The 14,218-nt window shown below is 39.3% G+C and overlaps 1 protein-coding gene across 1 annotated transcript in view; it reads left to right on the top strand.

Moving 5' to 3' along the window:
* Positions 1–429: 429 nt before the first annotated feature.
* Positions 430–14,218, top strand: part of LOC135324308 (guanine nucleotide-binding protein subunit alpha-14) — an 84,103-nt gene continuing 70,314 nt past the window's right edge. The window contains exon 1 of the mRNA XM_064500315.1: positions 430–775. Coding sequence (XP_064356385.1) covers positions 655–775 — 121 coding nt within the window. The 5' untranslated portion in view covers positions 430–654. The remainder of the gene's footprint in view (positions 776–14,218) is intronic.

Consider the following 14,218-nt stretch of genomic DNA (forward strand, 5'->3'; position numbering starts at 1 on the left):
GCTGGGAAGAGCAATGCCCAAATACCCCGTTTGACGATGCTGACCGATTTTAAATGAATACGTTATGCCGTTTTTAAACAGCAGCGGAACCAACGCTGGGCTCAAACCACCCACTCCCGCCGCCCAAGCGCCCGCACCGCCCGGCCAGGGCAGCGGCCGTTGGCGCCCCCGGCAGCCTTTAGGGCGCCCGCAGCCGTTGGGGGCACCGCCGCCTGCCCCCCCGGGCTGCCCCCCTCTCTCCCCCAGCCCCGCAGGGCGGCGAGGGAAGCAAACTCCCCTCAGCTTTCGCCCGTGTGTGTGTTTTGTGTGTTTTTTTTTTCTTCCCCCCCCCCGGGTCGGCAGCCGTGTCACCGCGTCGCAGCCTGCGGGGCTGCCACCTCCTTCCCCAAACTCGGAGCGCTGTGGGAGGACCGCGCCCGCCCCGCCGCAGCGGCAGCCCGGCCGGGCCTGCAATCATTAACCAGCGGGAGGAGGCGGGCCCCGGGCACAGGCTCGCACCTGCCTGCCCCCGGTCTGCCGCGGCAGGCGAGGCGGAGGCGCAGCGCCGTCCCGCCGCCTGCGGGCACCGCGCTTCCTCGGGGTCGGGAGGCGCCGGGGGGGGGAAGGTCTCTCCACGCCTCCTCGCTGGCGGCGGGAGCCGGCGCGCCGCGGGCCATGGCCGGCTGCTGCCTCTCCGCCGAGGAGAAGGAGTCGCAGCGCATCAGCGCCGAGATCGAGCGGCAGCTGCGCCGCGACAAGCGAGACGCCCGCCGAGAGCTGAAGCTGCTGCTGCTGGGTGAGTGCGGGCCGCCGCCGCGCCGGCAGGTCCCTGCCGCTCTCTCCTGCGGTCGGGTATTAAAACACCGAGCGCTGCCGGCGCCTCTGCCCCGAACAGCCGCTGGGCGTCTGCAGGCGCCGCGGGAGGGCGCTGGCGGCGGCGGAGGCTGCGGGGAGGCAGGTGGCCGCGGGCGACGTCTAGTTTCAAGTTTTCGCCGCTGCTACCATGTGCGTAGCTGGACTGGGGATAACGAGCAGGTTTTCCTGTCCCCTGTGCGTGTAGGTTGCTGCCTGTTTTTTTTTTTTTCCTTGTCATGAAAAGAAAAGAAAAAATGCGACAGGCACTTAAAAAGGCAGTGACGTTGCTGCTATGCACCTGCCGGTGCACCGGTGGCCATCCAGCTTGGCGAGGCATTGGTGGGAGCAGTGGTGGGGAAGGGGTCGACGGCTCTGAGCCTTTCGAACTGTCATGGCTTAGAGCAGGCTCCACACGCACCTACGATGGAGGTCCTGTCGCTCTGGTGGCAACTGGAGGGGAAGCCAAGTCCACAGTGGTGGCAGAAGGAAAACAAGAAACTTGAAACCACCTGATACAAATCCTTAACTAAGGGGAGTCAGGCTAGAAAAGGTTGTTGTTTTTCCTGTGACACTTCTGCTCAAATAACTTGATGCAGAAGCTTCCAGGCCTCAAAGCTCCCAGTGTGGAGTGGGAACAGCTCCTTTCCCATAACCAGCGCCTGAGGAAAAGTCCATGTGTAGTGTTGGGAGTCAGTGAACTGGCTTTACTCAGTGCTAGTGCTTATGCTCCCCTCTTGCAGTCCCCACTGTCATCTCTACCACAGACTGGTCAAGATATGACAGTTTACATGATCTACCTAGTCAAATAACCAACCACCTAGGAATAGCTTACAGGGAGGCTTCAAACAGTAAGTTTTTAAGAAGACTCGATAAAACCGTTGATCAAAACCAAGTTTAAACAAACTGTTCAGAATGTTGCATTATACAATGATCTTAACATAAAACAGATTTAAAACAAGGAAACCCAAACTACTGACTCACCCTCAGTGGCATATGTCTGATTTGCTATTGCCTCTGCCTATTACCTGTGTAGAAATCTGTGGTTAATTGATGTGACAGTCTAATGTCTGTTTATCTCGTACAAGATTTTGAGGCAAATAGGAAAATATTCTGGATTTTGTGATCGAACTTTATTCATAAGAAGCGAGATTTGTGGGTTAAAATGTTTTATTAGACCAGTTAGCTTATCTGTGTTGCAGGTATCTTTGAAGATTGAGAAGTATTTACTTTTCTGCTATATGATGTTCTACATTATGCAATTTAAGTGTTATAATGTTAACTAGTTTCACGCTTTCTCCTCTCTTTGATCCTTGGATATCACACACCATACAATATTGCTTTGCTTTAACTGAAAACACAGTGAGGGGGAGGTGCTGTATTCATTCACCATTTTTAGCAGGAGAATAGGTGAGCATGGCTATGTGATTTTGAAAACAAACAAAAAACCCCCACAAACTAAATACCTTATATTAGCATATATTATTCATATTTTGCCCTGTTGAAATCATTATAAAGCATATCCTCCCCAGCCATATACAAGGCCATACAGCTGTGAATGTTCTATGTTACGCACATTATTGAAAGAATTTTTCTGTTGGACAAGTCAGTCACTTGGACATAAAGCAGAATATACAAATAATATTTACTGATATGGTTTGGGGCCAAGCATAATTTCAGAATCTCTGAACAAGAATTAGCAGACTCTCAGTGTGATTTTAGTAAAAGATACACCTCTGGGAAAGTAAATGGAATGGCAGGCTCTAGTAGGCAACTGGTAAGGAGGTGCTGCCTCTAGATACTGAATTTGTATAGCTTGGTTCTGGAGTCTGGATTTCTCCAACCTTTGAGGTTTTTAGAGGAAAATATCTTTCTTTACTGTCTCAAAGGAATGATTTTGGTTATCTTAAGGCTTAGGTTTGATGGAGAAATTAGGGTGAAATCCCATGTCCCTGTTAGCCAAGAAGTCAAACTAGGTTATTGGTTTGTTTTGGGGCCAAACCTGCCCATTACAGTGTTTGAACCCAAGTAAGCAACTGTGATGTTGTAACTTTAAAATCAAAAGTAAGTTTGACTGTTAAGTTCATCTACGGGTTCTTGTGCACCATAGCGAACTTTAAAAATATTTTATTTGCTTGTTGTAATGCAAAACCTTTAAGGAAAACCTCAGGTGGGTTGTGCAGAAATGGCAATGATCACTCATACCAAAAGATTCCAAACCTGTCAAATAAAGAAAAGGCTCCCAAAGATGAGATTTTTCAAAAGTACTCATCTGTGACAGTACTTGTGGGTCTTGGGGAAATACCAAGCCTTTCTGTACTTCCCCTTGGCAATATACAAACTGAAACCTCCTTCTAACCTAAGTGTACCGTAACCAATGATGGCAGCAGATGTAGTATTGTAACACGGATAATTTGTTTTTGCTAGTAATTAAAATATTTTCTAGAATATGGATGAAACCATGTATGTTCAGATATTGCAAATATACATGAGAAAGTGTTATTTGAATCATATAGTTCCATGATTTCAGTAAAAAGTAAAAATATATCTTCTTGTTTTGCAAACTTAGCTGCTACTTTAGTCTTTCATATGATAAGAATAAAAGAGCAGTTATCCTGGGTTACTGTCTGTCCAGCCATGTTTTGCTTCCAAAAAGCAGATCCTTAAGAAATGATATGAGTGGCACAAGCATGACTTTTCCCCTGCCCCCAGCCTGCATGCTCTGCCTCTAACTATTCCTGTCTCAGAGGCTTCCTGAGCCACATGGAGTTTCTGAGTTTTTAGCCACCATCAGTGCATTTACCTGCCGTGAATTCATCTAGCTTCCTTCTGCCATCCACAACATTTTATGGCAAGAGATATTCAGCTTACCTGTGTGTTGTATGAGAAACCACTTCCTTTTGTTTTCAGCTGGCCTCTTCCTACCTTTATTTAATACCTCTCAATATTTGTTTTGGAAGAGCAAGCAGACTGCCAGTGTCTATTCACTCTCTTCCATGCCTCTTCTGTTTTTACAGACCTCTGTTTTATCCTTCAGTAATCTGTTTTCTAGGCTGAAACAAATGATTTTTTTCCTCATTATGCCCACATACATGCATGGTGATGGTGTGCTAATGAAGGGAGGGTGGTGCAATTTACTTGGACATCTCAAGTCTACTGCCGCAAGAAGCTAATATACTGAGAAATGGCTGGTTTTGTTATTTTTTTTTTAAACCACTGACTTTACATTATTACCCTTGAAATTCTGTTCCGTACCTTCTATTGAATGCACCTGGATTCCCTTCTTGACAGGGATGGGGCAGACTTTGAAAAGAGCTCAGATCGTTCTGTAGTGCTGAGACACTTTGCAGAATGGACTCCATTGCAGGTGTTACGTGCTTCTAAAATATGTCTCTTAATACCACAACTACATGAGAAAGCTTTGCTAGCTAGGTTTAGCTCAGGGTGTGAGAAATTCATGCTTTCTTACGTGACATTAATAGATGCACTTCTGTTAATAAAGAGACCTCATTAAAAACTTTTAGTTAAAGGGACTTAATGTTGCTGGGGGAAGCGGGCTTTTAAGAAACAAAAAAACTTTCATGTCTAAGAGGACAGATGTTGCATTTTTTGTAGGCAGCTTATTTGAGGACATAAGTGTTTTTAAAAGAAATGCTTAGATTGTGATTGTTTGTGAAAACTGAGTGTGAAACCTCTGGAGGGAAGCCATAGGGAAGATAATGCTGCTTCTGAGAGCACCTAGGCAGCAGAATTGAGCGGGGGGGGAGAGAGGTAGCTCAGGTGGTCCTTTGAAGGCTCAGTGGAGGCCATCTCACATGGATTCTCCTCTCTTCCAGCCTGCATCATTATAACAGCCAAGGGTGGAGAGGGTCACATTTGACAGGCACAGTCACGGCTCCTTGATGAGCCACAGTAAGGTGTAACAGTGGGAGTGAGGAGAAAAGGATGTAGGTTGTTGAGAAAGTTAGTTACCTCGGAGGTCCCCAAAAGGTGTTCAACCAAAAGGAATAATGTGGCATCCCTGCAGTTTTTCCATAAGGTGGCATCTTGCTGCTAGTTGTTTTGTCTTTTTGTGCTCTATCATTTTTTTGAGATATGTGATATTCACTGTTCGTGTTCCTTGAAGAAAGCAACAAAACAGAGTAAGAGAGAAAATGCAATTAGGTTTTTCTGTGACTGCTGTCATAAAGGAGGATAATTGAATATTTTTCTTGTTTTATCCCATCTGGCTTTGTTTCCAAAGTAAATACTCCCATAACATGTAGGGCAAAGCTTGAATTTTCTGAAATGGTATGATTTTACTTAAAAGGGAGGTTAATGAGTAGTGTAACGTAGTTATCTTTAGTCTTCGAGAAAGAAAAAGAGTTAAGAAATGAACAATTAAATTTTTATGATGATGCTATTAAATTTTCAATCTTCTGCTAACTGCTATGTGATTCTTGTTAGGATTGCCTTCAAATTATTTTCTTTTACTATATTTGCTTATTTGTTCTTCATATAAGCTTCTGTCTGTACCTAGTATTTCTTACTAAAAGTAGGAAAAAAGTAAATTAGGTATTACATCTTCCTGATTTGAAACTGAAATACAAGGCCTAGATTAAAATAAGTTCTCAGGATTCAACAGCTACCCTTTTATTCAAGAATACCACGTGAAGCATTGCACATGAGCTTGAGAAAATGAACATGGGAGCTGGTATATGGCAGGCTTTGCTTTTGAAGTATCGAGGAATTCCAGCTTACAAAGGATGCCCGACTCTTGCTTAAATTGCCCTCTGAGCAACCATGGCTGGGTGAACTGTGCAATAGCTTGCTTTGTCTGCACAAACTAAAACCTCCATTTTATCTAATTCACCCTGATTCATACGGTCTTGCCTATGGCTTCAATATTGTTGCACAAAATCTTTGCAATGAATGACGTGTTTGACTGTTCAAATATATTAATAAATGGTCCTGTTGTATCATGATCACATTTTTGCTCAAGTAGTTTATCTAGATCTGATAACCTGATCTACTTTTTTTTTTTCTCCCCATGACCTGCATAATATATATCTAGCTAACTAGCTTCCCTTTCTTCTGCAGAATAACTTACTGCGAACAAAAGCAGCTGAAGAAGGCAAGGACTGCTGTATGCTGTTCCTTTACCTTGTTTTTGTGGTTTAAGGGTGGATGTAGCACATCCTGATGCTACAAATATGTTTTTTGTCCAAAAAAAATATTAGCAAAGTTTGTCATATATCACCAAGTCATTTTCATCACGTAAACAGAAAAACCTTCCAAGTAATAGATGTTGATTTTATGTCTAGCAAGTGGCAATCAATGACAGATTACTACTTGGCTTCCATTTGAGTAGAAGAATCATATAAAGCCACTATTAATTTTGTTCCTTTTTGATTTGTAAGAGCAGATGGTCAGTTTGAACAAATAAGTGCTTCTTAAAGAGCTTTCCAGTTGGAAAGAGTAAAACATAAAACCGAAATATTGTCCTGGGAAATAGTTTAGCTCTAGGTTATGCAGTGAAATATTTAATATAAGCTTTGGTTATTCTGTTCTCCGTTTTACTTTTCAGTAATATTTCTTTTTTCTGTAAATCAGTTCCAGATCTAATGATTTCCTCCACTGAGGAAAGCAAGATAATTTTTCATGAGTAGTAGTATACAAACTGTTGCCTCAAGAACTGTTTGTTTAGAATGTACCTTCAAAGCACTTAAGATTGAATTTGCCATTCCCTAGCTTTGTAAATGTACTTTGTTTAAGTATTTAATCTCTTTAATGTGGATAGTCATCTAAGCATGTACCTCTATTTGTAAACATCAAAAAGAGATCAGAAGTCATTTGGAATTTGTTTTTCAAAGGATGTAGATGTAACTTTCTGTGCATCTGAGATACATGTTGTATTATCCAGCATGCTGGAAACTAACCTTGGCTATGTTACATTCCTCTGGCTTCAGTTTGTTTTAATGTATTTAGATACTGCTTTTTTTCTTTAGAATTTAAGTCCTTTAAACTTAAAAATTGCAGCATGTAACTGCTATTACAAATCATGTATTTTGGGTCAATATCATTGAAGAAAAGTTTTGGAAAAAATTCTCATACTGTCATTGGTCAGATGCCAGATATTGCTAATTGCAGTATTTCACAAATCAATGTGACTATTTTCTACTTGAGTGGTATTAAGAGTTTGTTTGTAGTCTTGTTTTTATAGAGAATGAGCAACTTGCCGAAGAGTCTGTGGGATTCTAGGTAGCATGAAAAAACTTACTTGAAACATGCTTTTGGGTTGCTGTTGAGAATGCTTAACTTTTAGCTTAGTGTGTAATGTTGTGCGGGTTGTCACTTGCAATATGCTAAAAACGAATTAAAATCTGATTCAAGTAATTAAAATCTGATTCAGTATAATTACAATGAAGTGCATAAGAAATCTGAGGAACAGCAGGTAATCCATTTTAACCAAACATTTTCTGATCTTTAGTCAGTGGCTTGATCAAGCCTGTGTTTTAAAGGGCTCTGAAGAAAGATTTTGATTTCTGTAGCAGATGAGAGAGGAGAAGAGGAGGGGAAAAAAAAAAGTAAAATTAGGTCCTGTTCTCATCACTGAAATTTCCATTCTCTGTGGTAATATTTAATAGCTGAAACTAGCAGTGGCTCACAGACTTTTTAGGTTATTTCTTTTAATCTTTCTGTGCTAAGCAGCCTTTGAGCTTTCTTCCATGTTAGTACTTCTCTGTACTTACTGTGTCTGGCCTCAGTTCTGTTGTATGTATAAAACGGTGTGTAAATTTAGGTAAAGATTTTGCAGATAGGGCATCCTTTGGAGTATTTTTTGAAAGAGTAAGCTAACTTTTCAGTAAGACTAGCAGAGTGGTGTTTTCTAACTTTGCCCTATTCCACTTCTCAGATATATTGCTTGGAGTTTGACTGGTGACTGGATCTCTTTTTCTTTCTTTTTTTTAAATTGGGACAGTAATCTGTTTTCTCTTTGACATGTTGTGTCTTGTGAAGTGTTCCACCAATTCCTATGGAAAGCAGTTTGAAATGTCAGTGCTAAAAGTACTGTAAAATATCCTTGAAAAATGAAAGTGTCAGCATATGGCAGCCTGTTATGAAAAAGCTGTAAAACTTGACAGTTTATTTAGATTAGAATCATAGAATGGTATTATAATTTCTTGGACGTTCCAGTTTCCACCGTTATGTAGTTAACCCACTAGTGATAATTACAGCATTGGAAATTTTGAACTAATTTTTCCATCACTTATATTTGGAAATTTTTCACTGATAAATGGGGTGAAAACAGAGCACAGAGAGGGAGCACTTTCCACTTAAACTTTAAAACAAATATTATTAATAGCAGTGTAAAAAAAAATGTTAAAAAACTTCTGCAGTTTTGTTTTAGTCTTAGAGCAGCAATGCTGCTTAGCACCATCACGTTGATGTTTCAAATATGTTAAAGCTGTATTTTTGTGCAAAACAGAAGGCAAAAAGAAATGAGATTTGATATCATGTTTAATATCTTGTTTCTCTTATGTTTTGTATTAAGAAAATTGAATTTGAGGCCTCTTTAACTCAAGTAATAGGAACAATTAGATGTGCATCCTTTTTTTTTTTTTAAAAAAAAAAAAGATAACAGCCAACCTCGTTAGCTGGGCTTTTGTCCTTGTTTTGTCCAGTGTGCTTTTAAAAAGGTGTCCTTTCCTGATTCACTGACTAGTCGCTACTTTGTACATTTCTTCTAATATTTGTGCTCTTCTAATAGACTCATCATATGAAATAACGGAGGGATAATTGACTCTGTCTCTAGATAGCTTTCTATACTATAAATAGGAAAATGTCCTGTACCTGGAAATAAATGCCTTATTTTTTTTTTCCTTGGTAGCTGGAGAGAGGCAGTTTTGCTGTCTGAACATAGTATCTTCTGCTAGCAATGGTGACTGCAGTGCATTTTTTAAATTAAACTTGTATTGATTTATTTCAAATTTATTTATACTGGTCATGTTTAACCTGGAATTTTATGAGCTGAAGATTACAGTTAGGAAAAAAACGTAATAGGAATGAAGTTTTACAGCTTTAGTAGAAATCGATTGTCTGTGTTTTCTTTTAGCTAGAGACAACAATATTTTGAGTAAGTATAATATGTGGGAGATGATAATCTCCATCATATTGCATACTCACTCCCTTTCAGGTTTTCCAGCACTGGTGTGACTGCTCAGCACGTAATGCAGGGTTCCCATTTAAAATCTATCATTTCTGTATGAAGTATTAGGTTAATGATGGGACTTTTTTTAATATTGAGCTCGAGCTGAATTAGCTTATTGGAGATACAGGTTACCTTCATTTGTAGTGCAAAACTGAAGGTATTCTTTGGAAGATAGAATTCTTTTAAAATGACATTTAAATAAAAGGGAAGACTGGGTTTCTGAATGTATGGTTCCACTGCTAGCCCCAGTCTTCTCTAATTAATTTCTTTTAAATGTCATTGGTTTTCCTAGTGCTTGTGCTTGTGCCCATCTTTTGCTGAAAAAGCTTTAGAACTTTATGCAGAGTGTTTTGGAAATATCTGTAGTTAGTCACTGGTTGGGAATTGTACGAAGTGACAACTAATAAGCAAAATATTTAAGTGAATAAAAATTTGTGGCATAAAATGTCTTGTCTTTTCTTTTTTTAAACTTAAAGTAAAATACTTTTCAGACCTAAATATTTCCAAGGTAATTGTGTCATGCGTTTACCCATAATCATAAAGACATTTTAAAAGGCAAGTAAGTTCCCAACCTGACATATTTTATTTGGTAGGAAAGACCAAACAATTCATTTTAGCCCTTAGGACATGTCCCTTTCACAATTCCTAGCTTTCTGTTTGGAATGAAAATGTGTTTCACATAAAAACTTGGCATTCATTACCCAAGCAGGAAGCTTTTATGCTTAACTGTTTGTTTTATTGTTACTTTGCAATCTTAAAGCCACATGTTGGCCTGTTACATCTTACGTAGCACCTTTTGTGACACCTGGGGTTATAACTTCTGCAGCAGGAACTAGCATCTCGTACTTGGCAAACACATAAGAGTCCTAATTTCTGGCTGAAGTTCTTAAATGCTATCATGATCGACATCAAAATAAGGAACTTCCAGACCTGTGTTTGGGAAGAGCTCTTGCCAATCCCCTGCTGCAATGTTGCCAAACCTTTACTCTGCATGTGTGCTAGTGTGCTGCAGTTTTCCTTCTTTGTCGCAACTCAGCATGAACGCTGTCGAGATAAAACCAAAGTTTATTTCACTGGGAATTTTCACCAGTTACTAAATAAAAGATTTTTAAAATTTTCCATTGTCTAGTCATTTTAATTCTTTCTAGTGCTTTGCCTGCCAGTTGTCACAGTCTGCATGCACAGTCACCTCTCGATTCAGCTGTATCGGCAGAGTGTTGTAGAATGACGCCCGAAAAATCCTGTTCAGATTACTGAAGGAATCATGAAAGGGAAGTAACAGGTTGTTGAAAGATACCAGCAGATCTGAACACTGGTACTCTGTCCCTGCGATTAAATGTGCCATAATTTCCAATGCCAATGAATTGAGGCCCTATAAAATCTGGGGGTGGCAGTATGTTCAGCTGTGTACCATTTCAGAGGGAAAGGGAGAGAGATTTCAAACCTTTGTACTTGTATCAAAATTACTAATGTGCTAAAACTCCAGTAAAATGAGATGAACACAATTCTTGTGGATTTAGAAATGTGTCCTCTATATAACACCAGTAGGTTCAGTGAAAGTCATGGGAATTCAGGTATTCAGGTGATGTGAGAGCTTTTTGTAAATGTTACCTACTGATTTCAAGTCATTTCAGGGGAACAATTTTACTTTAGCATGTATATTAAAAAAAAAAAAAGTCATTAAAAGGATACATTTTTAAAGGACAGCAGTTTCTTACACAATTGCTTTTCATGTGTAACATAAAGTAGTCCATTATTGTCATCAGTGCAAGTATGCTATCTTGTAATTTTAAAATCCATGCAGCAGAAATGTCTTTTCATGAGATGTACTTATCTCTGTGAAAATAGAAATGTTTAGTTTTAAATTTGAAGTTATTTTATTTTGCACTACTCTAGCATCCTCCTTTGCTTCTTCTTTTTTATCAATCCAGTCTCCAGCAACATTTAATTTAGTAATTCCTGACACTTTAGATCCTGCAGTTCTCATCATCTGATTGTTTTTAATACCCAGATGTTTGAAAATTACAGCATAAGCACTGGGAATGGTAAACAAGGGATCTTTTTGAGATTGCATGTTACTCAAGTTTTTAATTTGGCTATGTGTAGAAACAGCTGGTACTCTCTGAGATGTACACTAAATGGAGGAACCTGTTTAGTATTTGCAGTCTTTCTATTGCAAATTAGATATTTCATATATTTCACACTTTTGAGCTTATGTCTTAGGTAAGAGTTGCACATAGATTAAATATGAAACATGATATTTCTGGTGCATTGATGACTGATTTAAGTGAGATGATAGCAGCAGGGGAATGGTGGTACACTATTTCATTGACATGTATTCTTGATTCAAATGTTGTTGAATTGTGAGCTATGAAACTGGATGAGATTGGGAGATCATGTATTGATACTTTAGCATCCAACGTAAAGAATGTGGAGTGGTCTAATATTTTGCTGCTTTGGAACAGATTAGGGCACTGTATATCCCTTATCACATTTTGGGAAAATACAGAGCGTATGAGCAAATATATTGTTGTGTCAGTCTACTTCTTGATTATTATTTTCTGAAAGAGTTATTGGGTATTTTGGAGCTCAGCAACTTTTCTACTAGCAACATTTGCTGTAATCATATTGTGGTCTTGCTCATTTGACAGTCTTGATTAGAGCCAGTCTCGAGGAGATTCTTAAGTGAATTTAACCTTAACTGCATGATTTAAGCATTCATCTAGCATTTGTTAAAGCAATTAAATGGCTTCCACTGTATTTAGTGTGCTTTGGACCTAGGGAGCAATCCCTGACTAGTGTCTATTTTACTACTGCTTTTCTGATCATCTAGAAACATCAAAGATTCCTTCTGTCGGAATCTTACCATTCCAATAGAAAATGAGGAACAACTATATGTGTGGCTATATGTTGTAAGAAAATAAGTATTCTTTCACCAATATGTATCACAATAAGTAGTTTGTCAACAAAAGCTTTGTAAAATTCCTCTGTCTGTGAGCTAGCGTTATCTGTATTCACATGTGCAGTCCAGGGAGATGTGTGGTGATATTTTTTCATGGTCTTGTATTACAAATATTTAATTCAATAATTGTTTGCAATTGAAAAGACTTTTAGTAACAGTAAAAATATTCTCAGAAACTGTAATGAAGGCCATTTAGATTAAATGAGATAGTCAGCGTTCAGGCCACTCCAAAGCTTCCAAAAATCTCTGCCTTGAACTGAAGAATTTCTATGATTTGTCTCAGGATGCTTTCAGTTGACTGCCTTTTTGAACTGGCTGCTCTTTTCTTGCACCTATTTTCTGACAGGCCACCAATCCCATTTCTACTTCCTTGGCAAGGACTGCAGGAGTAATCTTTACTGAATGTCTTCTGTTCCTTAAATTGTCACCTGGCCATTTGTCTATTCCTCCTGGGCCTGGAGTAGGATCTTGTAGTTGTTTCTTAACTGCTATGCATAATGTGTTTAAAAGATTAGCTATGGACTTGTTACATGTAGCAGTAAGGTGCCTGTGTAGATCTGGAGACAATATTTTTCTTCACTGCAAATCACAGTCTCTAGATCATGAGCTGTAGTCATTTCCTAAGGAGTAAAACTGCATTTCAGGAGCACTGATTTACTTTCCTCTTTTTCTCTCTAATATGATCCGTCAAGCTGAACTCAGTTTAATATAACTGCCACAGGAAACCAAATATTAATAGGTTGACCTGTGTTTATGTTCTCTGCAGGCCCAGATATACGATATAATTCTTACTATTAACTCTTTTAGTGTTTTTGAGGGGGAGCGAGAGGAGTATCTATTGCTTTGCCCTTTGAATTCAAATGTTAATAACAACTGTTTTCTTTTCAGGTTACAATGTATTTGATTAACGTCCCCAAATCCTGTTTGGTTTTCCTGCAGTTTACATGGATGTATATTACTGTATTTCAAATATTGCATGTTAGTGAAGTCGGTCAGCTTTTAAAGTCCACTACAGAATTCATACTAGTTTCCTCTTAAACTTGCAGTCTTTTGAGAATTTCTTCAGCTGCCTGAGTGCACCCGAAAAACACTTCCCTTCATAACACAATTCTATTTTGTGGCTAAGGTGTAAGTTAGCACGACACCTGCTATCATACCTGCAATATTAATCTCACTATTTATATGACAAATACAAGTGTACCACAAGGAATTTTAGCTATTAAAACTAAACTTCAGAAGGGTTCAGTACCACTAACTCTTTGCTGGCTCTTATTTATGTTCTTAGCATTGAACAGTTATCTTAGTTCTTAGTTATGCCCTACTAGGTCCTGACTTCTCGGAGAATTGGCAATAATTGTGGGTTCAAAGCCTGTTTGGAAGTTTGAACCGAAAACATATTGGATAAGTATGTGTTTGATGTTAGCAGCTGTGGAGACTGGAATAAGCACAAAGGAAAACTTAATACTGAAGGAGGGATGCTATGTATTAATTGAATGTGTACAAGTGTTATGTAACTTGACACTTGAATTTAGTGATCAGACTTGCCCTTGTGGCAATGTCTGTTGAGATATAAATCTAAAATTTTGTATGAAATGGTAGTAAGTGATCTCAGGTAGTTGGACAGTCATGCACTGGCATATAGTTTGGGCCCCTTAAAGAAATCAGATTCATTGTCAAGGAATTATAAAAGCAAATGAGTGTGGAAAATGTCATATCCACTCGACACCTGTGTGCCCACTAAGCCTCAAGGAAAGACTATATAGCATCATTCAACGAAGAATAGCTAGGAATTGGTTGCATTGAGTAAAACATACCATTTTGGACCTCATCTACTGCAGTACTGGTGTTTTTGGACTTGGTTAGTTAGAGACAGTGATGGGGTAATTTGGGGATGGAAATAAAAACTTTGGGCTTGATTCAGGTATTTTGAAGGTATAGACAAGCAGTTGGGCAATCATGTTCCCCAGAATCAAATTTATTCTCTGATGCATTACTGACAGCAAAAATAGGGCAGAAGTGACATTTGCCAGCCTAGATGAACTCACCCTTTCTTTCTCCTGCTGTTGTATAGAATTTTAGTAAGGTGTAGGCCCGGTTCAGACATTTTTCCTAGGTAACCTCACAGGAAATGAAGGCATGACAAAATAGACCGTGTGTGTGTGTAACCTACAGTCCAAGTAGATTAAGTTTTGGTGGTAAATAGAATTGGATGCGCAGGAGCTGTGCTTTGATCC

Source organism: Dromaius novaehollandiae, chromosome W (assembly GCF_036370855.1).
Source record: "Dromaius novaehollandiae isolate bDroNov1 chromosome W, bDroNov1.hap1, whole genome shotgun sequence".
NCBI lineage: Eukaryota > Metazoa > Chordata > Aves > Casuariiformes > Dromaiidae > Dromaius > Dromaius novaehollandiae.